The sequence below is a fragment of the Culex pipiens genome, unplaced genomic scaffold, assembly GCF_016801865.2.
Source record: "Culex pipiens pallens isolate TS unplaced genomic scaffold, TS_CPP_V2 Cpp_Un0109, whole genome shotgun sequence".
NCBI classification, from domain to species: domain Eukaryota; kingdom Metazoa; phylum Arthropoda; class Insecta; order Diptera; family Culicidae; genus Culex; species Culex pipiens.
Window position 1 is genome coordinate 1 of NW_026292926.1, and position 25,000 is coordinate 25,000.

The window sequence follows — 25,000 nt, forward strand, 5'->3', positions numbered from 1 at the left end:
TCAGGTGGGATTCGAACTCACACCTTTGGATTGGTGGTGGTCTGGGACGCTAAGCAGTCGGCCATCAGAAGGTTTACACTCTAGCAGTGAATTGATCCGTAGTGATGAAACATGTTATCTCTTCTTCTTATATTATTAAATACGCGCTGATCCCTGATTTGCCTGAAGGGATTGGAAGTCTAAATATAGATCGAGTTTCCTTCAGATGTTTGCTTCTATGTCTAGGCGGGGCCGAACAATGCCCAGCGACCTCGGAATTGGACCGCAAGGAGCTCTGTCATTCTGAAATGGGTCGTTGGAAGCAGCGCGAGGGCTATCACCACCTAATACCCGGGACTGAGATAAGCTGTATCAGCATTCGGCATGTACACAGTCTGATACAAATTATACTTTCCCATAATTTCGCTACCGGTTAGCGGGTATTGGATTGGACCACACACACACACACACACACAAAGTCAGTCTATAAAAAAACATTGTAATTTGATTTAAAACTATATGGAAAAATTGTCGGCCAAGGGCTGCAAGATTCCAAGTATCCACAGTGCAATAAATAAAGTTCCCAGTCCTGCTAGTTTGAACTATGTTTTAATGCCTTTGGATACTAGGGATGCCCAGGTGCAGGACATCCTGGAAGGAGCGGAACTGACTGTATCGGCAGTCCTGTTTGCGACTGTCGTAATCAGGGAAGCGATCCGCCAAATGTTGGTTGTTAGTATTCCTGGTTATGAGAGTCTGAACAGTATAGCTCTGGTCCTGCATCAGTTCCCTATCCTCATGCCTCCCCGTATGCTAGATGATGACTTGAACATCTGTCTAGCTGGCGGTCGATGATGTCCATGTTTCGAATCGTGGTGATTGTTCTGTCTTGTCACATGTATTTACGTAACCGACGTATAGGCGAGTGACAAGGTAGCACTATCATGACGAAGTATGATTGCGTGGACGGCCATCACTAGGGAGTTCCGTAGTGATTTTTCAATGGAGCGTAGCCTTGGGTGTGAGCAGGCAGCCTATTCCAGTCACATTCAAAGTGAACTGTTTGTTTGCAACAGGGGTTGCGCCCTTTTGGGAAGTTACTTCGGAATTTAACGATCCTTAGGGAGGATTCTCCAGGACAATCATATTGAAATAGCCGAATGAGGAGGGCACGGAACAACGCAGTTGGTTTGGGTGCATACCTAGATCAGCTGTGTTGTTTTGGGTGGGATTGGGTTATTCGTGAGCAAGAAGTTCATGTATTAATGCATCTTTTTGTCTTCATTTTCATGTCATGCCTGGGTCTACGACTGGAGGACGGTCACACCAGGACAACCGAATCAAGACGTCTCCGGTGTGATATCTATCACATTGGAAGCAACAGCAACAACAACAACCTGATGGCACTCAGGTTCCGGAAAGTATTAGTATCGTTATTTTATAGTTTTTATATTTTATTAACATCCCTTTCTTTGCAGAGCATGGACAACAATAACAAAGTGGCAATGTGGGAAAGGGAAGTCATTTGTGATTGTAGAAGGTATTGTTTGGATTCACAGCATGTTGAACGAACTGTTGTGGATGTACCTAGAACATCGCAGCACGGGGTATTTCTTCTGCACATTTCCAACAACAGTACTTGTTCGGTAACTTGGCTGAGAATGTAGCACAGTTACCGAATGCTGCTCGCAAACTGGGCTGAACGAAAAATGACGAGGGGACCGATGCATAACATTTTCTTTACAAATGTAAAATGATGGTTGCTTAAATTTCTTTCAGAGCTCACCTTTAATTTTTCCTTAAATTTTGACATAACATTTCATTAAAACTTAAATATGATTTCTAATTTGCTGAACTTGCTTGTGCAATGTGCATCCACTGGTCCCTCATCATTCCGGTTTGTTTGGTTATTTTACGTTTGTCTGCTTTTTAAGTGGGCTACAGCCCAAGTAGTTTAGTCAAACAAGCTCAGTTACCGAACCAGTACTTTACTTTAATTTTGCTTCACTCATCTTTCTACTTTTCTTCTCTCATTTCCCAAGTAATACTGAAACGTGTTCTCCCTAACAAAAACAGTTTACCTTAATATGTAAACAAAACAATGTTAACTTCTGTTTATCATTGATCTTTCCTTTACCCATTTACTTATTTATTTATTAAAATATAATTTTCATCGGCTCCTACTCTTCTTTCCTTCAAACTACAATTATTCTTTCAGTATCGAACTTTATGTAGTTTGCTTTCCTTTATTGTCTATTGTTTAAATCTACGCCCTTTTCTTCAAACAAGTATGGTTCGAGTCCTTACTTAATATATTGAATGATCACACACATAAAATTATTGTATTTTTGGTAAACTTTTGAATAACATGCTTAGGTCCAAAACATTGTAACAAAACACCGCGACAGAATAAATAGCAACAGATTAACACGATTCAACATTAGGGAAGATTTCAGGAGAAAACAGTACACAGTAGAATAACAACTAGTTTTTGAATTCAAACAAAAAATAAAACAGTACTTGCTTTAATGAAAATTGATAGGCACACTATAAATGGTTAGGCGCTTATACTTACATCAAACCCTACTTAATGTACCACCCCCGGCCGAGTTAAAATGCGTAACCGGAAAAGAAGGTGTGCATGCCTGGCACGAACACTCAAAGCGTGTTCTAGCGTGCTGCTCGTACTGACTCAGAGCAAGGGTGAGATGTAGGTGTAAGGGCAGTGCGTGTTCGTCGGGAACCTAGTGCATAAGATCGGTCAAGGCCCGTTCTTACACTGAAAATTGCGAATTGCGAAACTATATGGAAAAATTCCTTCTGGTCTCGGGAGAAAACCGGGAAAAACCGGGAAATTGAAAATCCAAATCTGGTGGCCACCCTGGTTTACGTGCGAGAGTCGCGCCAGATGCGAAACGCCCGGTTGCCATATTGCTTCAAATAAGAGTCTGCATATTTTCTGGAAAAGTCTGTATCAGGTATATATTTTTTTCATAAACTTATTTTCATTATTACTTTGTAAATATGAGGAAGGCACCACCCGCCTAATGGTGGATTAAGAAACGTTTTTCAGTTGCTTTTGGTGTCCTAAACAACTCCTTAAAATTTGGGAACGATTGGTTTAGAGCATGGGAACATTCTTTAATTATGTAACGCCCTACCCCCTCGTAATAAAATGTCCATACAAATTTAAACACAAATGTATGGAGCGTAACACGGCTTTGGGTTTTCCACGTTTTCCCCTGCAATTTTCCATATAAAATTGAATCTTTTCATGTTCAACGGGGGTCAATACTGCCCATGTTTGTATAAATGTCCCATATACACAAACAGCAAGCTGAGAAAAGCGCAAGACAAGGATGTCCCACACATAAGGCTACGTGTTATGTTTTCGCGAAAATAGGATTTCCTCCTGATTTCTTTTTTTTCTGAAAGAGCACACGATTTTGAACCAAACTGCATCAATAACTCAAAAGTGATAAAAATGCATAAGGGGCACTTATATGGGTATTATAACCATTGGTATAGCAACACCGATAATTAATACACCCATATAGACCCATTTGGACCACTGAAGCTACCTGAAGCTATATCGATGGCATATAGACTCCCGTTGAGCAGGTACATAGTCAAGTCTTGACTTCCGGGAGTTCCTGGATGATCCAAAACAATCCAACATACCGCAGAATGGTCAGAGAGTAACCATCGTAGCACACGGAAGCTACCTGAACTTATCACGATGGTGAATACACCGATACAGACCCTTGTCGAACAGCTAGATGTTCAGTTCACAACTTCCGGAAGGTCTTGGATTCCCTAGAATATCTCAACATGCTGAAGAGTATCCAGCGTAGGTCAACACAACTGACATCTCTTTTTACACGAGAAAATAGCGCAAACTTTATCACAATATACAACATAAACACATCAAGAATTGCGTCCGCGTGTTTTGTGATCGACGCAAAAGTTTTCTTATATCCTAAAATAACCCGTGACGACAAATAAAACGACGCGGCACAAAACAGCAATTGAAGTTCAAGGTCTTGGCGATTTTTCAATTCAAACCGCCGTCGCCGCCGCTCAGCTGGCTCTTCCGAACGCTCACGCACAGACTATGATAATGAATCGGCGAAATTACTTTCGCCGACGTGACACGTGCCCCCAAAAGAAATAATGCGGTGACGATCATTGTGTTGTTTCAGCTTCAGACGCCACTTGAGCGGCGGGATTACACAATTAGAATATCTCCGCGTCCGCTGTGTTTGAAAGTGCATCTTGTGGTTTTGAACGGTTCAACCGCCGCCGTCGCGTACTCTGCTGTGTATAAATTTAGAACACTGTCCGGTAGATTTGTTCCCAAGCGGGATGTATTTCTTTTCTAGTTTACATAACTCGCCGCCGTTCACGCACCAGGTTAACGTTCTTTTCTTTTTTTTCACTCTCATCCACCAGGTAACGGAAAGAAGCAGAAGAACGGCAGCAAAGACAAGGAACCGACGCCGCCAAAGGAACAGCCTCTAGTCAACGGAAATCACGACATGAATGGCCACGCGTCTGATTCGGTGGCGCCGACGGAACAGCAGAACGGCGAGACGAAGAAAAAGTCCGACTCGGAAGTGATGGAGATCATTCAGGACGCCGGGTTTACGGTGCAGATTATGTCGCCCGGGGTGGAGCCACTGTCGATTCAAGTTTCGAGCATGGAACTGGTGCAGGAGATTCATCAGCTGCTGATGGACCGGGAAGATACGTGCCATAGGACGTGCTTCTCGCTGCAGTTGGATGGCGTAACGTTGGACAATTTTGCCGAGCTGAAGAACGTGGAGGGGTTGAAGGAGGGTTCGGTGATTAAGGTTGTGGAGGAGCCGTACACGATGCGTGAGGCGCGGATTCACGTGCGCCATGTGCGGGATTTGCTCAAGTCGATGGACCCGGCGGACGCTTACAACGGGGTGGATTGCAGTTCGTTGACGTTTTTGCACACGATTACGGCGGGGGACATTTTGGAGAAGAAGAAGGGCCGATCGGACAGCGTGGATTGTACGCCACCGGAGTACATCATGCCTGGGGCGAAGGAACGGCCACTGTTGCCGCTGCAGCCTGGCGTAGGCAAGAAGGGACCGCAGCCGTTGAAGGTGCTCACGACCTCGGCGTGGAATCCGCCGCCCGGTCCGCGGAAGTTGCACGGAGATTTGATGTATCTGTACGTGGTCACGATGGAGGACAAGCGGTTCCACATTTCGGCGTGTCCTCGTGGGTTCTACATCAACCAGTCGACGGACGATACGTTCGAGCCACGGCCGGACAATCCGAGCTATCTGTGCCACTCGTTGATCGACTTGCTGTCGCAGATTTCGCCCACCTTCCGTCGGTGCTTCGCCCAGATGCAGAAGAAGCGCACCCAGCGCCATCCGTTCGAGCGCGTCGCGACCCCTTACCAGGTGTACACGTGGTCTGCCCCGACCCTGGATCACACAATCGATGCCATCCGAGCGGAGGACACGTTTTCCTCCAAACTCGGCTACGAAGAACACATCCCCGGTCAAACGCGCGACTGGAACGAAGAACTCCAAACGACGCGTGAACTTCCCCGGGAAACCCTTCCCGAGCGGCTACTCCGCGAACGTGCCATATTCAAGGTTCACAGCGACTTTGTCACGGCGGCAACTCGCGGTGCCATGGCCGTCATCGACGGTAACGTGATGGCCATCAACCCGGGCGAGGACGCCAAAATGCAAATGTTCATCTGGAACAACATCTTCTTCTCACTCGGGTTCGACGTCCGGGATCACTACAAAGAACTCGGAGGAGACGCCGCGGCGTTCGTCGCCCCGCGTAACGACCTGCACGGAGTTCGCGTCTACTCGGCCGTTGACGTCGAAGGCCTCTACACGCTCGGTACGGTCGTTATTGACTACCGAGGTTACCGAGTCACCGCACAGTCCATCATCCCCGGAATCCTGGAACGTGAACAGGAACAATCTGTCGTGTACGGTTCGATCGACTTTGGCAAGACGGTCCTCTCGCACGAAAAGTACCTTGAACTGCTAAACAACGCCGGCAAGCACCTCAAAATCTACCCGCACAGCGTACTCAACGACGACGAGGAAGAAATCGAACTCTGCTCGTCCGTCGAGTGCAAGGGAATCATCGGTAACGACGGGCGTCACTACATCCTGGACCTGCTCCGAACCTTCCCGCCAGACGTCAACTTCCTCAAGCTGGACGAAGAGCTCAGCAAGGACTGCAAAGCGTTCGGCTTCCCGATCGAGCACAAACACAAGCTGAGCTGCCTCCGCCAGGAACTGCTGGAAGCGTTCATCGAGAGTCGCTACCTGCTGTTCATCAAACACGCCGCCTTCCAGCTGCAGCAACTCAACACGAACAAGCGCCAGCAGAAACAGGACACGCCCAAGGAAGAAACCAAAGCCATCGAACCTGCTGCCAAGGAGGACAGCGCCAACAACAACAAGGAAGAACCCGCCGCCAAAAAAGGGGAACCGAAGGCCGCCACAGGCGGAGTGCCAAAGGTCGAGACGGAGGAGGCGAAAAAGCTGATGGAATCGCTGCTGTCCAGCGATGAGAAGAACGAGAGTCGCGAGGTGGTGAAGCGTGCCTGCGAAGCGGTCGGTTCGCTCAAGGATTACGAGTTTGACATTCGCTTCAATCCGGATGTGTACTCGCCCGGCATCCAGCACGTCGACAACCCGAACGCCGCAAACTCGATCAAGAAGCAGAAGCAGCTGGTGAAGGACGCCGCAGAGTTCCTGGTGAAGCACCAGATCCCGAGCTTCGTGCACGACTGCCTCGATCACACCGCAGCACCAATGGACGGTTCAACCCTCACCGAAACCCTCCACAGCCGAGGCATTAACGTGCGCTACCTCGGAAAGGTCGCCAACCTGCTGGCCAAAATCAAGCAGCTCGAGTACCTGCACACGATTGCCGTCTCTGAGTTGATCATTCGCGCCGCCAAGCACATCTTCGTCACCTATATGCAAAACACGGAAATGATGAGCATGGCCGCGGCCATCAGCCACTTCCTAAACTGCTTCCTCACGACGGCAACCAGCGTGTCGAGCGAATCGGACGTGCTCACCAAGTCCGGCTCGTCCGGCAAGCAACAGCGCAAACAGAACAAACGCACAGCCGCCGGAGGCGGTAAGGGCGGCAAATCTTCCTTCCAGTGCACCCAGGACAACAACGAGTGGCAACTGCTCACCTCGAAATCACTCTGGGCCCAGATCCAGCAGGAGCTCAAATCCTACTGGGACTACGATCTGCTCCCAGCTGGGACCGTCGATTCCGCGGACCCCGTCGTCACGCACAACCATCTGCAGAAAATCAGTCTCCTGCGTGCATTTTGCCTCAAAACCGGCGTCCAAATCCTGCTCCGCGAGTACAACTTCGAGACCAAAAACAAGCCCACCTTCAACGAGAACGACATCGTGAACGTGTTCCCGGTGGTGAAGCACATCAACCCGCGTGCCTCGGACGCGTACAACTTTTACACCACCGGGCAGACCAAGATCCAGCAGGGCTACTTCAAGGACGGGTACGACCTGATTAGCGAGGCGCTCAACCTGCTGAACAACGTGTACGGCGCGATGCACCCGGAGAATGCGCAGTGTTTGCGGATGCTGGCCCGGCTCAGTTACATTATGGGAGACCCGCAGGAGGCGCTGGCGATTCAGCAGCGCGCGGTGCTGATGAGTGAGCGGGTCAACGGAATCGATCATCCGTACACGATTGCGGAATATGTAAGTTGAAATTGTCTTCGTAATTTTATGTCTGTTGCTGAGCACCTAAAAAATTCATTTGAATTAAATATTTTTTTATTGTTAAATTTAAAAAAAACGTAATTTCTTCGCGACCTGAGTACTGGCCCACCACACACCCCCACACCAAAAAGCTCAAAACTTAACTAAAAGGGGAGCTTTCTGATGTGGACTCCTTACTTAAAAGAGTCCTAACAAATTTTGAAGGCCGATTTTTCACCTTAATTTTCACATATCAATACGATTTTTTTTAATTTTGATTTCAAGCTTATTTGGATGATTTTCTTTTTGGCAAAATCCAAATGGAATCGTTTATAGTCTGATAACGGGTTTCACACCGTACAGAAAATTAAACAAACTAAATTTTGATTGAAATTTTCGTTTATAGTCTGATATGGGTTTCACACCATACAGAAGCAATTCAAAATTGGTTGTTTTTGAAAGCAAAAAAGAAAATCTACCAATTTGCTTGAATTTTTTTTCCAAATCTTTTTTAAAGATCGTATTAATATGCAGAAATTAAGGTGAAAAATCGATCAAATATCCAAACAAACTGTACTCAGGTCGCTTCTACACACTAAAAGTTCACTATAAAATTTTGAAGTTGGTCCAAAATCAAACTACTTGAAAAATAGTAAGAAAAAGAAAGAAAGGAAAATTTAACTAAAAGAAACTAAAAACAAATAAAAACGCTACTAAAATACAAACGAAAATAAAAGAAAAATATCTAGAAATCATTGAAAATTTTGAATATCGCAGTCTCAAGGTCCAGGGTAAACTGTTCCTGGGACTGCGACAATCGTAACACCAAAAATATTTACAATCTACATTAACTTTGAAATTTGGTTCTGCTGGCAATTCCGTATTGGGAACTGCCGCAGTTGGTTCCAAATCAATTATAACACTTTGAATTTGGTTATCCGACAGTGAACCCGACGGAGTCGGATCCACCACAGATTCGTCCGATAGGTTCGAATTGAAATAGTTACACATTGAATTTGGATCTGCAAGTGGATCCGTTTCCAGATCCACCGCAGAATGGTCGAAAAAGTTGCTCAAATCATCCGACGATGATTCCGGAACCGGGATCGCATCGTAGGCTAATTCCGCCAGCGATCGCGGTCCCGGAAACACCACAGACGGTTCAAAAATACGAATTCTTATACCTGCCAGTGGTTCCGGGACCGAAATCGCCGCGAAAGCTAGTTCCGCAAGCGATCTCGGGCCCGGAAGCACCGAATTCCGGCGAATTTCGTTTATCATTCCGAACCATTCTTGAACGGTGGCCTCAGTGGCCACATCGAGGTAATTATTCCTTAAATTTGTCATTTCTACATCCGGAACTTGGTCCGGAGTGAAATTTGAGTCCATTTGGGCCTGAAAAAAAGACCGAAAAATTATTCGGAAAAATTTGAGCAGCATACCTCCGTTCATGATGATAGTTGGACTCATTTGGCGGTTGCTGGGTAGGCACCCCTATTTATAACTTTTCGCGTTGTTTATTGCTACGGTTGCTACGTTGTCGGGTTGCTACGGTTGCTATGCGCGCCTGCGCAAGACTGTTTGTTTGGCGTTCGGCTCGGCTCGCGCAAGCGAAGTTTGGCCGAGGGCGGAGCTTCGGTCGCGGTAGGCGTTGCGCGAGTCGGATCGACGAGCTGACAGTTTTGAGAATTTTGATTAAATTTTCTTTTATTTTCCTCATTGCAGGCTCCCCTCGCGCTGTACTGCTTCGCCAACAGCCAAATCAGCACTGCCCTCAAGCTGCTGTACCGCGCCCGGTATCTGGCCACGATCGTGTGCGGCGACAACCACCCGGACATTGCCCTGCTGGACGTAAGTTTGCCAAATTTTTGATGTTAAAAATAAGTATTTTATCGACCACTTTTTCCACAGAGCAACATCAGCTTGATTCTGCACGCCGTCGGAGAGTACGAACTTTCGCTGCGCTTCCTCGAGCACGCCCTCGCTCTGAACATCAAATACTACGGTGAAAAGTCCCTGAAGGTGGCCGTCAGCTACCACTTGGTGGCGCGGACACAGAGCTGCATGGGCGACTTCCGGTCGGCGCTGAACAATGAGAAGGAAACGTACGCCATCTACAAGCAGCAGGTGAGTTCTTTGAACAGTTCTAGGCCAAGTGAAGAAGTAGATTTTAAACAATTTCTTTCTCGCAATCAACAGTTGGGTGAGGCCCACGAAAAGACCCAGGAATCGTCCGAGTGTCTGCGCCACCTGACCCAGCAAGCGGTCGTACTGCAGAAGAAGATGAACGACATCTACTCGAACGGCAAGCTGACGACGGGTCTGCCGCCGATTCACATCCAGCCACCGTCGATGGGCTCGGTGCTGGACATGCTGAACGCAATCAACGGTATTATCTTCGTACAAATTAGGTAAGCCACGCAGCATTTCTGCTCTTTTTAAAGGAATTACAATCGAACCTCTCGCTTTTCCAGTTCCAAAGAGATTGCCAACCTGAAGAACGAGATCGAGAAGCGCCAAAAGGAGGGCGGTGCCGCGGGAGAATCCAGCGTGGCGCAGGCCAACCAGGAAGAGGTGGACCGTCTGCTGACGGAGACGATGGCCAAAACGGCGGCCGGCATCCCGTTCGAGGAGCAGGACAATTACGAGCTTCCCTTGCCAGCGGCGACGACCGGTGATGAGGCCAGCAGCAGTAGTAAAGCCAACCCGGTGGCCTCGTCCAGCTGAAAATCTGGCCGCTATTTAACTCATCATCCCGCGCGGCACTGAAAAGAACACAAACACACACAAAAGCACACTTTTCTACTGAAAACACACAACTTATACAATAATCATCAAGAAGGAAGGAAAGAAAGAAGAAGTTAGTTCTTTAGTTGAGTTGAGAGAACAAATAGGTTGCGTTTGTTTTTTCCCTAGTTGGTACGCCCCAGAGGTTAGTTTTTGGAGCGGATTTAGAAGTTGAGCTTTAGTTTTGTTAAACGTGAGTAGAAGATGAAGGAGAAAACTTTGTTCAATAAGTCTCGCGCGATCACTGTTTCCCTTTCCAACTCGTTATTATTTCCTATATTTTTTTTACTTTTAATTTTAGAGAGCTAGACGCTTTTTTCCGTAGAGTTTTAGAATGTTATGCAGCTTAAACGACGCACATAAAGAAGCGATTTCCGTTTTGCCACCACATTTTGTATTCTTTCGCGATTCTCTTTGTTACAAAAGTAAAACAAACTAAAAGAAAACATGTTACATGAAAAACGGTCAAACCAAACTAAAAGACACCGTGCAATAAACACACACACATAAACATGCTTGCAATAAAAAAAGGAGAAAAAATTAAAATATATCATCAAAAACTCATTCAAAATGCGCTCTAGTCAGCGATGTTCATCAACTGAAAAGCATGAAAAAAACAAAACCATAATTATACCCAAGAAGGAAAAAAAAATAAGCAAATTATGCAAACAAAACCCCAATTTAAAAAACACAACTCTCCTCTTAGGTAGTCGGTAGGATTCCGAAAGAGAAAAGAAGAAGGAAAAAAATTACGGAACAAGATTTTAGTTTCTAGTTAGTGGTGCCGAAGAAGGTGCAAAACTGACTGTGGAAGTGTGAATCATACACAAGCAAGCAAGCAAACAACAATACCAAGTAGAGAAACCCATGTAGACTTTCGAATTGTGAGGAAATACATTAAATTTGCGAAGAATGATTGAAAATGACTTATGTTGGTGTTTTACAATTTTGTCACATTCCTGTCTTTATTTGGAAAAAAGTTGGCAAAGGGCTGCCAGATTCCAAGTTTCCACAGTGCAGTAAATGAAGTTCCCGGTTCTAGAGTTGGTATCCTCGAAGGAGCTGAACTGACTGCGATTGTCGTAATCAGGGAAGCGATCAGCCAAACGTTGATTAGTATTCCTGGTTATGAGAGTCCGAACAGTATAGCTCTGGTCCTGCACCAGTCCCTTAGATGATGACTTGAACAACTGTCTAGCTAGCGGACGATGAAGCCCATGTTTCGAATCGATTGACAAGGTAGCACACATCATGACGAAAATTGCCTATCCCACTTATATTCAAAGTGAACTCTTACTAGAGCAAATTGTTACCGAAAATTTCTGTATCGTTCAAGGTATCGTTATTAAACATATAGCTTTTATAGTTTACTAACATCTTTGTCGGACCCGAATGACTCTTGAGTTAAGTGGTCCTTAAACGCAAATAAAATAAAGTAACATCTTTGTCTTTGCAGAGCCTGGACTACGATATACAGCAAGGTGGTGAATGCCCGGATCTGCGTGTTGAGAATAAAGGCAAATTCTTCAACTACAGCCTGATCAACATCTACGCAACACAAAGCGATAAACATCAAATGCGAACAACGAAAGTGAGATCTTGGCTGCACCAGACTAAATAAACAAAAATAACCCAACAATTCAAATCAAATAATCATGTTTTCACAAAGGCGATACAGGATTCATGTGTAGGTGTGGGTGTTGTGCTTAACATCTAGCGATACATGCGCAAGTGTGGCGCTACGTGCGCTTTCTCTTCGCCCTCAGGCTTTCTTCAAGGATGCATCCTTACAAGCTAGACTCACGCGCGCTGCTATTCGCCCCCGTTCCGCCTTCTTCAAAGCCGGTTCGTCTCGACCCGTTCGTCGCGAACCCGCTCCAGCGAGTGTCCGCCGAGTGATGCCGCCGGCGTGTCCTTCTCCGCCGTCGCCGTTGTGACGACCTCTCCTGTTCGCGGCCGATTGGCCTGGCCGTCCTCAACTGCCACAGCCGATGCCTATCGGTCACGTCCACGTCGGACGATCTTGCCGATGCTGACCGGAATCCCGTCCGTTTCCCACAGCCGGATGAGCCTTTTCCGGGGCCTTTTGTACTGGATTTGCTTGTGTGTGAGCGTGTGGCCTGGATTTGCCCGTGTGCGAGCGTGCGTGACTCTTCCTTTTGATCGCTTTCGCAGGTGACGATGTGCAATGTGCGATCTTTCTTCGGGTGAAATGTCTTTTCTCGCGTCCTTCCGGGGTCGCTTGTGCGAAGTTCCGCGTGCCTGGACCGGTTGCAGTACTTTTGATGGTCGAGCCGTCGCGGCCGGATCGGTTTCAGCAGATGTTCCTTCCCTTCCTGTGGCAGGCGCCGTCCTTCCTTCAGTGTAGGCTTTCGTAGGTCGTGTCTTTTCGCGGGCGGCCTTCCCTGTGATGAGCAGGCTGCGCTCACTCTGAGACGAGTTTTGACCAGAACTGCGGAAGTGGCCGTTTGTTGATTTTGGGCCGATGCCAGCCGCAGATGAACAATCCGCAATTCACGGGTTAATCTAACCCAATGCCCGCTCCCTGCGGTGTCTACGAAATGCTAACGCGCGACCGCGAACCAGTCCTCGCACGCGGTTTTTCTCGAACCCGAAAACGCGGAGGTCGAAGTGCACGACCGTCTCCTATCGAGGCAAGCACCAAATAAAAGACAGCTGGCAGCGGAAGTGCTTTTGCACGGTGGTGTGCGTTCGGTGTTGCCCGATGCGTGTTGTGGCGAATTTGGTTCACGAACGGGGGGTAATTTTCTTCGGCATTTGCACGCTGCGCGGAGTTTACAAACATTTTTTCCAAATACAAACTAATCACTACAGATTTTTGGACTAATCTTCATATTTGCTATACGTTTTCTGCGAGCGTCTCGACGAGACCTATGGAGAGAGAGAGAGAGAGAGAGAGAGAGAGAGAGAGTGCCCAAGACACGACGTTTCAGTCATGATCGGAAACGGCCTACGTTTGGTCAATTTCGCCGCGGCCAGAAGAATGGCTATCTGTAGCACCTTCTTTGCGCGCAAGAACATTCGGAAGCACACCTGGCGCCACCCGAATGGCGAATCGTGCACCCAATTCGATCACGTTTTGGTGGATGGTCGACACTTCTCGGACGTCTGATCGTACGGAGGACCGACCGTCGACTCTGATCACTTCCTGGTAGCGTGCAAGATCCGAGCTAGGCTGTCGAACGTGCTGACCCCGCACGATTACTCTGTGCTTCTACTCTCATTTCCCAATTAATACTGATGTATGTTTTCCCTAACAAATATACAGTTTCTTTTGAAATGCAAACGATGTTAACTTCTGTTTATCATTGAACTGTTTTTACTCATTTACTAATTTATTAAATTAAATCAGTAGAAAAGTGTGGTGTTGTGTTTGTGTGTATGTGTGATCTTTTCAGTGCCGCGCGGGATGATGAGTTGAAAAGCGATCAGATTTTCAGCTGGCCTCATCAACGATTGTCGCCACTGCTCGTACTTGTCCTGCTCCTCGAACGGGATGTCGACTGCCGTTTTGGCCATCGTCTCCGTCAGCAGGCGGTCCACCTCTTCCTGGTTGGCCTGCGCCACGCTGGTTTCTCCCGCGGCGCTTCTCGATCTCGTTCTTCAGGTTGGCAATCTCTTCGGAACTGGAAAAGAGGGGGGTTCGGTTGCAATTCATTGAAAATCGAGCATTTGTGGGTGGCTTACCTAATTTGTACAAAGATAATACCGTTGATTGCGTTCAGCATGTCCAGCACCGAGCCCATTGACGGTGGCTGGATGTGAATCGGCGGCAGACCCGTCGTCAGCTTGCCGTTCGAGTATATGTCGTTCCTCTTCTTCTGCAAGACTGAAATTTCGGATCAGCGGCGTGTCCGAGTTGTCCCGCTGGCACGCGGCCGTCAACTCCCGCAGCTTCGCCTCGTCCAAATAGTCCACCGGCGAGGAATCGCGCTGCTTTTTGTTCGTTTCCTTGGATGAACCACCGGCACCGGAACCGATCAACAAGCTGGACTTTTTCTTGGCGGCCAACGAGCCGCTGCCTTTACTGCTGCCGGCAAACAACGACGACGGGCTACCCTGACTAGTGCTGGTGCTGCTGCGTAGTGAGTACGGACACGCGCTGCCACTGTTGGTGCTCGGTTCACCCCCACCGCCCTCGTAGTGGTGGAGTTGATTTTTAATCAGGCTGGGAATTTCCTCCTCGTCCATCGAGTCCATTTCGAGGTTGGAACTGGAAGTTAGAAGATAAATGTAACTAGTTAAGCGTGGTTCAACTGCTGTATGCTTTACTATTCAGCTATTTGTTCTTAGACTCATTTTTTTACTTTTCTTTATTTTTCAAAAAGCCACTTTTTTAACGTACTTAATTTTTTAAATTAATAATATAATTTAGAAAGTAATTGCTTCGCGACCTGAGTACTGGCCCACCACACACCCCCACACCAAAAAGCTCAAAACTTAACTAAAAGGGGAGCTTTCTGGTGTGGACTCCTTACTAAAAAGAGTCCTAACAAATTTTGAAGACCGATTTTTCACTTTAATTTTCACATATCAATACGATTTTTTTTTTAATTTTGATTTCAAGCTTATTTGGATGATTTTCTTTTTGGCAAAATCTAAATGGAATCGTTTATAGTCTGATAACGGGTTTCACACCGTACAGAAAATTAAACAAACAAAATTTTGATTGAAATTTTCGTTTATAGTCTGATATGGGTTTCACACCATACAGAAGGAATTCAAAATTGGTTGTTTTTTGAAGCAAAAAAGAAAATCTACCAATTTGCTTGAACTTTTTCCAAAAAAATTTCAAAGATCGTATTAATATGCAGAAATTAAGGTGAAAAATCGATCAAATATCCAAACAAACTGTACTCAGGTCGCTTCTACACACTAAAAGTTCACTACAAAATTTTGAAGTTGGTCCAAAATCAAACTACTTGAAAAATAGTAAGAAAAAGAAAGAAAGGAAAATTTAACTAAAAGAAACTAAAAACAAATAAAAACGCTACTAAAATACAAACGAAAATAAAAGAAAAATATCTAGAAATCATTGAAAATTTTGAATATCGCAGTCTCAAGGTCCAGGGTAAACTGTTCCTGGGACTGCGACAATCGTAACACCAAAAATATTTACAATCTACATTAACTTTGAAATTTGGTTCTGCTGGCAATTCCGTATTGGGAACTGCCGCAGTTGGTTCCAAATCAATTATAACACTTTGAATTTGGTTATCCGACAGTGAACCCGACGGAGTCGGATCCACCACAGATTCGTCCGATAGGTTCGAATTGAAATAGTTACACATTGAATTTGGATCTGCAAGTGGATCCGTTTCCAGATCCACCGCAGAATGGTCGAAAAAGTTGCTCAAGTCATCCGACGATGATTCCGGAACCGGGATCGCATCGTAGGCTAATTCCGCCAGCGATCGCGGTCCCGGAAACACCACAGACGGTTCAAAAATACGAATTCTTATACCTGCCAGTGGTTCCGGGACCGAAATCGCCGCGAAAGCTAGTTCCGCAAGCGATCTCGGCCCCGGAAGCACCGAATTCCGGCGAATTTCGTTTATTATTCCGAACCATTCTTGAACGGTGGCCTCAGTGGCCACATCGAGGTAATTATTCCTTAAATTTGTCCTTTCTACATCCGGAACTTGATCCGGAGTGAAATTTGAGTCCATTTGGGCCTGAAAAAAAGACCGAAAAATTATTCGGAAAAATTTGAGCAGCATACCTCCGTTCATGATGATAGTTGGACTCATTTGGCGGTTGCTGGGTAGGCACCCCTATTTATAACTTTTCGGGTTGTTTATTGCTACGGTTGCTACGTTGTCGGGTTGCTACGGTTGCTACGCGCATGCGCACGACTGTTTGACGTTCGGCCCGGCTCGCGCAAGCAAAGTTTGGCCGAGGGCGGGGCTTCGGTCGCGGTAGGCGTTGCGCGAGTCGGATCGACGAGCTGACAGTTTTGAGAATTTTGATTAAATTTTCTTTTATTTTCCTCATTGCAGGCTCCCCTCGCGCTGTACTGCTTCGCCAACAGCCAAATCAGCACTGCCCTCAAGCTGCTGTACCGCGCCCGGTATCTGGCCACGATCGTGTGCGGCGACAACCACCCGGACATTGCCCTGCTGGACGTAAGTTTGCCAAATTTTTGATGTTAAAAATAAGTATTTTATCGACCACTTTTTCCACAGAGCAACATCAGCTTGATTCTGCACGCCGTCGGAGAGTACGAACTGTCGCTGCGCTTCCTCGAGCACGCCCTCGCCCTGAACATCAAGTACTACGGTGAAAAGTCCCTGAAGGTGGCCGTCAGCTACCACTTGGTGGCGCGGACACAGAGCTGCATGGGCGACTTCCGGTCGGCGCTGAACAACGAGAAGGAAACGTACGCCATCTACAAACAGCAGGTGAGTTCTTTGAACAATTCTTGGCCATGTTAAGAAGTAGATTTTAAACAATTTCTTTCTCGCAATCAACAGTTGGGTGAGGCCCACGAAAAGACCCAGGAATCGTCCGAGTGTCTGCGCCACCTAACCCAGCAAGCGGTCGTCCTGCAGAAGAAGATGAACGACATCTACTCGAACGGCAAGCTGACGACGGGTCTGCCGCCGATTCACATCCAGCCACCGTCGATGGGCTCGGTGCTGGACATGCTGAACGCAATCAACGGTATTATCTTCGTACAAATTAGGTAAGCCACGCAGAAATACTCGATTTTAAAGGAATTTCAATCGAACCCCTCGCTTTTCCAGTTCCAAAGAGATTGCCAACCTGAAGAACGAGATCGAGAAGCGCCAAAAGGAGGGCGGTGCCGCGGGAGAATCCAGCGTGGCGCAGGCCAACCAGGAAGAGGTGGACCGCCTGCTGACGGAGACGATGGCCAAAACGGCGGCCGGCATCCCGTTCGAAGAGCAGGACAATTACGAGCTTCCCATGCCAGCGGCGACGACCGGTGATGAGGCCAGCAGCAGTAGTAAAGCCAACCCGGTGGCCTCGTCCAGCTGAAAATCTGGCCGCTATTTAACTCATCATCCCGCGCGGCACTGAAAAGAACACACACACACAAAAGCACACTTTTCTACTGAAAACACACAACTTACTTATACAATAATCATCAAGAAGGAAGGAAGGAAGGAAGAAGTTAGTTCTTTAGTTGAGTTGAGAGAACATATAGGTTGCGTTTGTTTTTTCCCTAGTTGGTACGCTCCAGAGGTTAGTTTTAGGAGCGGATTTAGAAGTTGAACTTTAGGTTTGTTAAACGTGAGTAGAAGATGAAGGAGAAAACTTTGTTCAATAAGTCTCGCGCGATCACATCTTCTTTTTCCAACTCATTATTATTTCCTATTTTTTTTACTTTTAATTTTAGAGAGCTAGACGCTTTTTTCCGTAGAGTTTTAGAATGTTATGCAGCTTAAACGACGCACATAAAGAAACGATTTCCGTTTTGCCACCACATTTTGTATACTTTCGCGATTCTCTTTGTTACAAAAGTAAACAAATTAAAAGAAAACATGTTACATGAAAAACGGTTAAACCAAACTAAAAGACACCGTGCAATAAAAAAAAAACACATAAACATGCTTGCAATAAAGAAAAAAGGAGAAAAATTGAAAATATATCACCAAAAACTCATTCAAAATGCGCTCTAGTCAGCGATGTTCATCAACTGAAAAGCATGAAAAAAAACAAATCCATAATTATACCCAAGAAGGAAAAAAAGCAAATTATGCAAACAAAACCCCAATTTAAAAAAACACAACTCTCCTCTTAGGTAGTCGGTAGGATTCTGAAAGAGAAAAGAAGAAAAAAACGGAACAAGATTTTAGTTTCTAGTTAGTGGTGCCGAAGAAGGTGCGCAACTGACTGTGGAAGTGTGAATCATACACAAGCAAGCAAGCAAACAACAATACCAAGTAGAGAAACCCATGTAGACTTTCGAATTGTGAGGAAATACATTAAATTCGCGAAGAATGATTGAAAATGACTTATTTATGTTGGTGTTTTACAATTTTGTCACATTCCTGTCTCTATTTAGAAAAAAAAGTTTGCAAAGGGCTGCAAGATTCCAAGTATCCACAGTGCAGTAAAAAAAAATCACAATAGAGCAAATGGTTACCGAAAGTTTTTGTATCGTTATTAAACATATAGCTTTTATATTTTACTAACATCTTTCTCGGACTCGAATGACTCTTGAGTTAAGTGGTCCTTATATGCAAATAAAATAAAGTAGCATCTTTGTCTCTTGAAAGCCTGGACAACGATATACATCAAGTGGAAGGTGGTGAATGACCGGATCTGCGTGTTGAGAATAAAGGGCAAATTCTTCAACTACAGCCTGATCAACATCTACGCACCGACGAACGACAAGCCCGATGACGATAAAGACGCTTTCTACGAGCGTCTCGACAAGACCTATGGAGAGTGCCCAAGACACAACGTGGAAATAGTCATGAATGGCAAGGACCGATCGTCGACTCTGATCAATTCCTGGTAGCGTGCAAGATCCGAGCTAGGCTGTCGAACGTGTTGACCCCGCGGACGGCGAGGATAGCGCGGTTGAACGTCCAGCGCCTCTCGAGCAGCGACGTTGCTGCAGAGTACAGTCGGAAGCTCGACGAGCGGATCAACAAGGACGCGCCTACGGGTAACCTGGACGAGCAATGGAGAGCTCTCCAGAGCATCGTCAACACAACGGCTACCGAAGTGATTGGCACGACCAGAGGACGCAAACCCAAAGGGTGGTTCGGTGCGGAGTGCCAGCGAGTGATGGACGAGAAGAACGAGGCCAGGAAAAGTATGCTGGTTAAGGGTACGCGCCGAAACTGTGAGCGATGCAGTGAGTTGCGAAGAGCTGAGAAACGAACCCACTGCCGAAAAGAACGGGAGTACGACGAAACGGTACTTGCCGAAGCAGAAGCACAATACAACGCGAACGAAAAGCGGAGGTTTTACGCAACTGGCAACGGTGAAAGAAGGAAAACCACGCCTTCCCCTGTGATGTGCAACGACACGGAAGGCAACCTGTCGACAGACAAGACTACGGTGGCGGCTAGGTGGAAGGAGCACTTCCAGCAGTTGTTGTACGGTGAGACACGAGAGGGAATCGTCGATGACAGGATACACGTTGAGGAAGACGGAAAAGCTGTGGACCCACCTACGTTGGAGGAAGTAGCTAAGGCTGTTAAGGAGCTCAAGAACGGGAAATCCGCGGGAAAGGACGGACTTCCGGGACCGAGATTCTGCACCAAATCATTCTACGCATTTGGTGCGAAGAACAGCTAGACGGGCTCGTCACCCCAATCTACAAGAAGGGGCAAAGACACGATTGTGCCAACTATCGAGGCATCACAATGATCACAATCCTCAACTCAGCGTACAAAGTACTCTCCCGCATCCTGTGGAGCAAGCTAAGACCAATGACCGAGACCTCTGTCGGCGAATTCCTGTGTGGTTTTCGAGCGGGTCGGTCAACAACGGATCAGATGTTCACTCTGCGACAAATCCTAGACAAGTTCCGGGAGTACAACCTGCAAACACACCATCGACTTCAAGGCGGCGTACGATTCAGTCAAAAGAGACGCACTTTGGAAGATTATGGTAGAACACGGCTTTCCGGCGAAGCTAATAACACTGATTCGTGCAACGCTCGACGGAGCAAAATCAAGCGTGCGAATAGCTAACGAGACATCTGAAGCTTTCGTTACGTTGGATGGATTGAAGCAGGGCGATTCTCTCTAGAACTTACTGTTCATCATATTGTTGGAGGGTGCTGCTCGGAGGCCTGCATCGGAACGGAGTGAAAAACGAAATCTCCAAATCTCACATGCTGCTTGGATACGCTGACGACATCGACATTATTGGGATCGACCGTCGTTCAGTGGAGGAGGTATTCGTCCCTTTCAAGCGGGAAGCTGCACTGCCAAGACCAAGTATCTGGTTGCTGGCAGAGAGCGTGGCAGTACAGGTGAAGGTGTTCCGGAGGTGGAAATAGATGGGGAAAGAGGTGAGGTGGTGGATGAATTTGTATACCTTGGTACACTCGTGACGTGCGACACCGATATGAGCTGCGAAGTAAAACGGCGGATTAGTGCTGCAAACAGGGCCTTCTACGGTCTTCGTAGTCAGCTAAGGTCCCGCAGCCTAAGGACGCCTACGAAAATTACGCTTACCTTGATACTCCCTGTGGCTCTTTACGGTCACGAGTCGTGGACGCTAAAGAGGATGACCAGAGAGCACATGGGGTCTTCGTGCAGAGAATCCTGCGTTCTATCTTCGGCGTCAAGCAAGTAGGAGACCGGTGGCGCAGGCGCATGAACTTTGAGTTGTATATTTTACGAGAAGGTGAACCGGTCCCGCAAAAAGCCTCGTGCCGCGAGCCAACGTATGCAGAGATAACGAGGGAAACCTGATCGTGAATAAGAGCGAGGTGTTGGAGTCAACCTTGGAGCACCCGCAGCTGATGAACAGTTCCCGGCGCCTGATCTGGAGACGGTGAAGATGGAGATCAGGAAGCTGAAGAACAACAGAGCTGCCGGCAAGGATCGGTTACCCGGTGAGCTCTGCAAATATGGAGGAGAGAAACTGGCGAGGTCCCGCCCGTGTGGATCAATCGGACCGCGCACTGGACTCACAATCCAGAAGTCGCCGGTTCGAATCCCACGACGGGCGCTCTTAAATTCTTTGTGTAAATATGGGTATTCGGCGCCGTCGCTCCGTGCCACACTTTCATACACTTAGGAGCCCAGGGCGGCGAAGTCCTTGTAGTTAAAAGGAAGACACTAGTGGTTGGTACTAGCAATGGTGGCCGACAGCTATAAAGTCAACTTCGTTCGAAACTGGCGAGGGCGATTCACTGTGTGATCTCCAAGATCTGGGAGGAGGAGAAGCTACCGGGGAGATGGATGGATGGTGTCGTGTATCCTATCTACAAAAGGGCGATAAGCTGGACTGCGGCAACATTGTCCATGAGGGCATCATTCGAAGGGCGGGCATCGAAACGAGTGGCTCTTTGGTATGGTATGTATTAATTATGTTTCACTTCTCTTTCTACTCTTGTTTTCTCATTTCTCAATAAATACTGATGTGTGTTTTCCCTAACAAATATACAGTTTCTTTTGAAATGCAAACGATGTTAACTTCTGTTCATCATTGAACTGTTTTCACTCATTCACTAATTTATTAAATCAAATCAATCGAAATGTGTGCTATTGTGTTTGTGTGTGTGTTCTTTTCAGTGCCGTGCGGGATGAAGAGTTAAACAGCGGCCAGATATTCAGCTGGCTTCATCAACGGTTGTCGCCACTGCTCGTACTTGCCCTGCTCTTCGAACGAGCCGTTTTGGCCATCGTCTCCGTCAGCAGGCGATCCACTACTTCCTGGTTGGCCCGCCCTCCTTTTGGCGCTTCTCGATCTCGTTCTTCAGGTTGGCAATCTCTTTGGAACTGGAAAATAGAGGGGTTCGATTGTAATTCCTTTAAAATCGAGCATTTCTGCGTGGCTTACCTAATTTGTACGAAGATAATACCGTTGATTGCGTTCAGCATGTCCAGCACCGAGCCCATCGACGGTGGCTGGATGTGAATCGGTGGCAGACCCGTCGTCAGTTTGCCGTTCGAGTAGATGTCGTTCATCTTCTTCTGCAGGACGACCGCTTGCTGGGTCAGGTGGCGCAGACACTCGGACGATTCCTGGGTCTTTTCGTGGGCCTCACCCAACTGTTGATTGCGAGAAAGAAATTGTTTAAAATCTACTTCTTAACATGGCCAAGAATTGTTCAAAGAACTCACCTGCTGTTTGTAGATGGCGTACGTTTCCTTCTCGTTGTTCAGCGCCGACCGGAAGTCGCCCATGCAGCTCTGTGTCCGCGCCACCAAGTGGTAGCTGACGGCCACCTTAAGGGACTTTTCGCCGTAGTACTTGATGTTCAGGGCGAGGGCGTGCTCGAGGAAGCGCAGCGACAGTTCGTACTCTCCGACGGCGTGCAGAATCAAGCTGATGTTGCTCTGTGGAAAAAGTGGTCAATAAATTTACTTATTTTTAACATCAACAATTAGGCAAACTTACGTCCAGCAGGGCAATGTCCGGGTGGTTGTCGCCGCACACGATCGTGGCCAGATACCGGGCGCGGTACAGCAGCTTGAGGGCAGTGCTGATTTGGCTGTTGGCGAAGCAGTACAGCGCGAGGGGAGCCTGCTCAAATTTTTGCGAATAATTTTCCGTTCTTTTTTTTTAGTCTCAAATGGACTCAAGTGACACTCCGGACCATGTTCCGGATATTGAAATGCAAAGTGTAAGAAATATTAACCCTGAAGTAGTCACTGAGGCCACGGTTGACGAATGGATCGGAATAATTAACGAATCCCGCCGTAATTCGGTGCTTCCGGAACCGAGATCGCTAGCGGAACTTGCTTTCGCGGCGACTTCGATTCCGAAACCACTGACAGGTTTGAGAATTCGTATTTTTGAACCGTCTGTGGTGATTCCGAGACCGCGATCGTTGGCGGCACTTGGCTACGATGCGATCCCGGATCCGGAACCATCACCTGGTAGGTTGAGCAACCTTTTCGATCAATCTGCGGTGTGTCTGGAAACAGATCCACTTGCAGTTCCAAATTCTATGTGCAATTATTTCAATTCAAATCTTTCGGAAGAATCTGTGGTGGATCCGACTCCGTCGGGTTCACTATCGGGTAACCAAATTCACTGTGTAATTGATTTGGAACAAACTGTGACGATTCCCACTGCGGATTTTCCAACAGAAAAAAATCTCAAAGTAAAAATAGATCGCAAACAATTTTGATGTTACGATTGACACAGTCCCTGGAACAGTTTTCCCTGGTCATTGAGGCTGCGATATTCCACATTTTAAATGGTTTTCCTGGAATATCGCAGTTTCAATGACCAGGGAAAACTATTCCAGGGACTGCGACAATCGTAACACCAAAATTATTCACGATCTATTTTTGCTTTGAAATTTTGTTCTGCTGGCAAATCCGCAGTGGGAATTGTCACAGTTTGTTCCAAATCAATTACACAGTGAATTTGGTTACCCGATAGTGAACCCGACGGAGTCGGATCCACCACAGATTCTTCCGAAAGATTTGAATTGAAATAATTGCACATAGAATTTGGAACTGCAAGTGGATCTGTTTCCAGACACACCGCAGATTGATCGAAAAGGTTGCTCAACCTACCAGGTGATGGTTCCGGATCCGGGATCGCATCGTAGCCAAGGGCCGCTAGCGATTGCGATCTCGGAATCACCGCGGATAGTTCAAAAAGACGAATTCTCATGCCTGCCAGTGGTTTCGAAACCGAAATCGCCGCGAAAGCAAGTTCCGCTAGCGATCTCGGTTCCGGAAGCAGCGAATTACGGCGGAATTCGTTAATTATTCCGATCCATTCGTCAACCATGGCCTCAGTGGTCACTTCAGAGTTAATATTTCTTACACTATGCATTTCAATATCTGGATCTTGGTCCGAAGTGCCACTTGAGTCCATTTGAGACTAAAAAAAAGAACGGAAAATTATTCGCAAAAATTGAGCAACATACCTCTGTTCATTATAATCCTCAAGATTTGTATGATGATTGTTGGGTCGGCATCCCGCTCGCGTTGTTTGTTGATTCAAACTGCGCAGTAATTCTTAAATCAAAACTTTGTTTCATATTTCATTCCATTATTTATTATTTATTCTTTAAAAAAAATCTGCGAATAAATATATATCGATGCCCGTGTGCTCTTTTGTTCTATCTAGATAGGTAAACCAGCAAGCTTAGTACAAAAGAGCCGGCATCGATATGTTATTGAAAAATTATTTAAAACTTCTTGCAAACAAAATTATGTTACAACAAGGCTTTAGAAATTTATTTTCTCAAATACCTACTACATTACAAATAAGCAAAAAGAATTTGCTTCGCGACCTGAGCACTGGCCCACCACACACCCCCACACCAAAAAGCTCAACACTTAACTAAAAGGGGAGCTTTCTGATGTGGACTCCTTACTTAAAAGAGTCCTAACAAATTTTGAAGGCCGATTTTTCACCTTAATTTTCACATATCAATACGAAAATTTTAAATTTTGGTTTCAAGCTAACTTGGTTAATTTTCTTTTTTGCAAAATCCAAATGGAATCGTTTACAGTCTGATAACGGGTTTCACACCGCACAGAAAATTAAACAAACAAAATTTTGATTGAATTTTCGTTTATAGTCTGATATGGGTTTCACACCATACAGAAGGAATTCAAAATTGGTTGTTTTTTGAAGCAAAAAAGAAAATCTACCAATTTGCTTGAACTTTTTCCAAAAAAAATTCAAAGATCGTATTAATATGCAGAAATTAAGGTGAAAAATCGATCAAATATCCAAACAAACTGTACTCAGGTCGCTTCTACACACTAAAAGGTCACTACAAAATTTTGAAGTTGGTCCAAAATCAAACTAAAGAGAGGAAAATT

The 25,000-nt window shown here is 46.3% G+C and overlaps 4 protein-coding genes across 5 annotated transcripts; 2 read left to right on the plus strand and 2 right to left on the minus strand.

The window, feature by feature from the left end:
* The first annotated feature begins 4,352 nt into the window (after positions 1-4,352).
* On the plus strand, positions 4,353-11,452 carry LOC120420423 (clustered mitochondria protein homolog). Its single transcript, XM_052711543.1, has 5 exons — positions 4,353-7,739; positions 9,465-9,590; positions 9,651-9,866; positions 9,939-10,150; positions 10,214-11,452. The coding sequence occupies exons 1-5, from the start codon at positions 4,518-4,520 to the stop codon at positions 10,464-10,466; spliced, it is 4,029 nt and encodes a 1,342-aa protein (XP_052567503.1). The 5' UTR covers positions 4,353-4,517; the 3' UTR covers positions 10,467-11,452.
* A 2,391-nt stretch (positions 11,453-13,843) lies between these two features.
* LOC120420419 (clustered mitochondria protein homolog) lies at positions 13,844-22,730 on the minus strand (the record flags this gene model as incomplete). The annotated part of the gene is made up of 5 exons (XM_052711544.1): positions 13,844-14,113; positions 21,926-21,982; positions 22,044-22,255; positions 22,328-22,543; positions 22,605-22,730. Coding segments are annotated over 5 exons (741 nt in total), but the record flags the coding sequence as incomplete, so codon positions are not given.
* LOC120420421 (uncharacterized) lies at positions 14,044-16,402 on the minus strand. Of its 2 annotated transcripts, none has more exons than XM_039583441.2 (3): positions 16,270-16,402; positions 14,235-14,760; positions 14,044-14,173 (listed from the first exon to the last, which is right to left on the minus strand). In XM_039583441.2, the coding sequence occupies exon 2, from the start codon at positions 14,745-14,747 to the stop codon at positions 14,235-14,237; it is 513 nt and encodes a 170-aa protein (XP_039439375.1). In that variant the 5' UTR covers positions 14,748-14,760; positions 16,270-16,402; the 3' UTR covers positions 14,044-14,173. The 2 variants fall into 2 exon arrangements, with proteins under 2 accessions (XP_039439375.1, XP_039439374.1); XM_039583440.1 differs by lacking the exon at positions 16,270-16,402 and adding an exon at positions 16,116-16,263.
* On the plus strand, positions 15,150-18,525 carry LOC120420439 (clustered mitochondria protein homolog). Its single transcript, XM_039583466.2, has 6 exons — positions 15,150-16,153; positions 16,401-16,465; positions 16,547-16,672; positions 16,733-16,948; positions 17,021-17,232; positions 17,294-18,525. Exons 1-6 carry the CDS (start codon positions 15,916-15,918, stop codon positions 17,544-17,546), a joined length of 1,110 nt encoding a protein of 369 aa, XP_039439400.2. The 5' UTR covers positions 15,150-15,915; the 3' UTR covers positions 17,547-18,525.
* Positions 22,731-25,000: the final 2,270 nt, after the last annotated feature.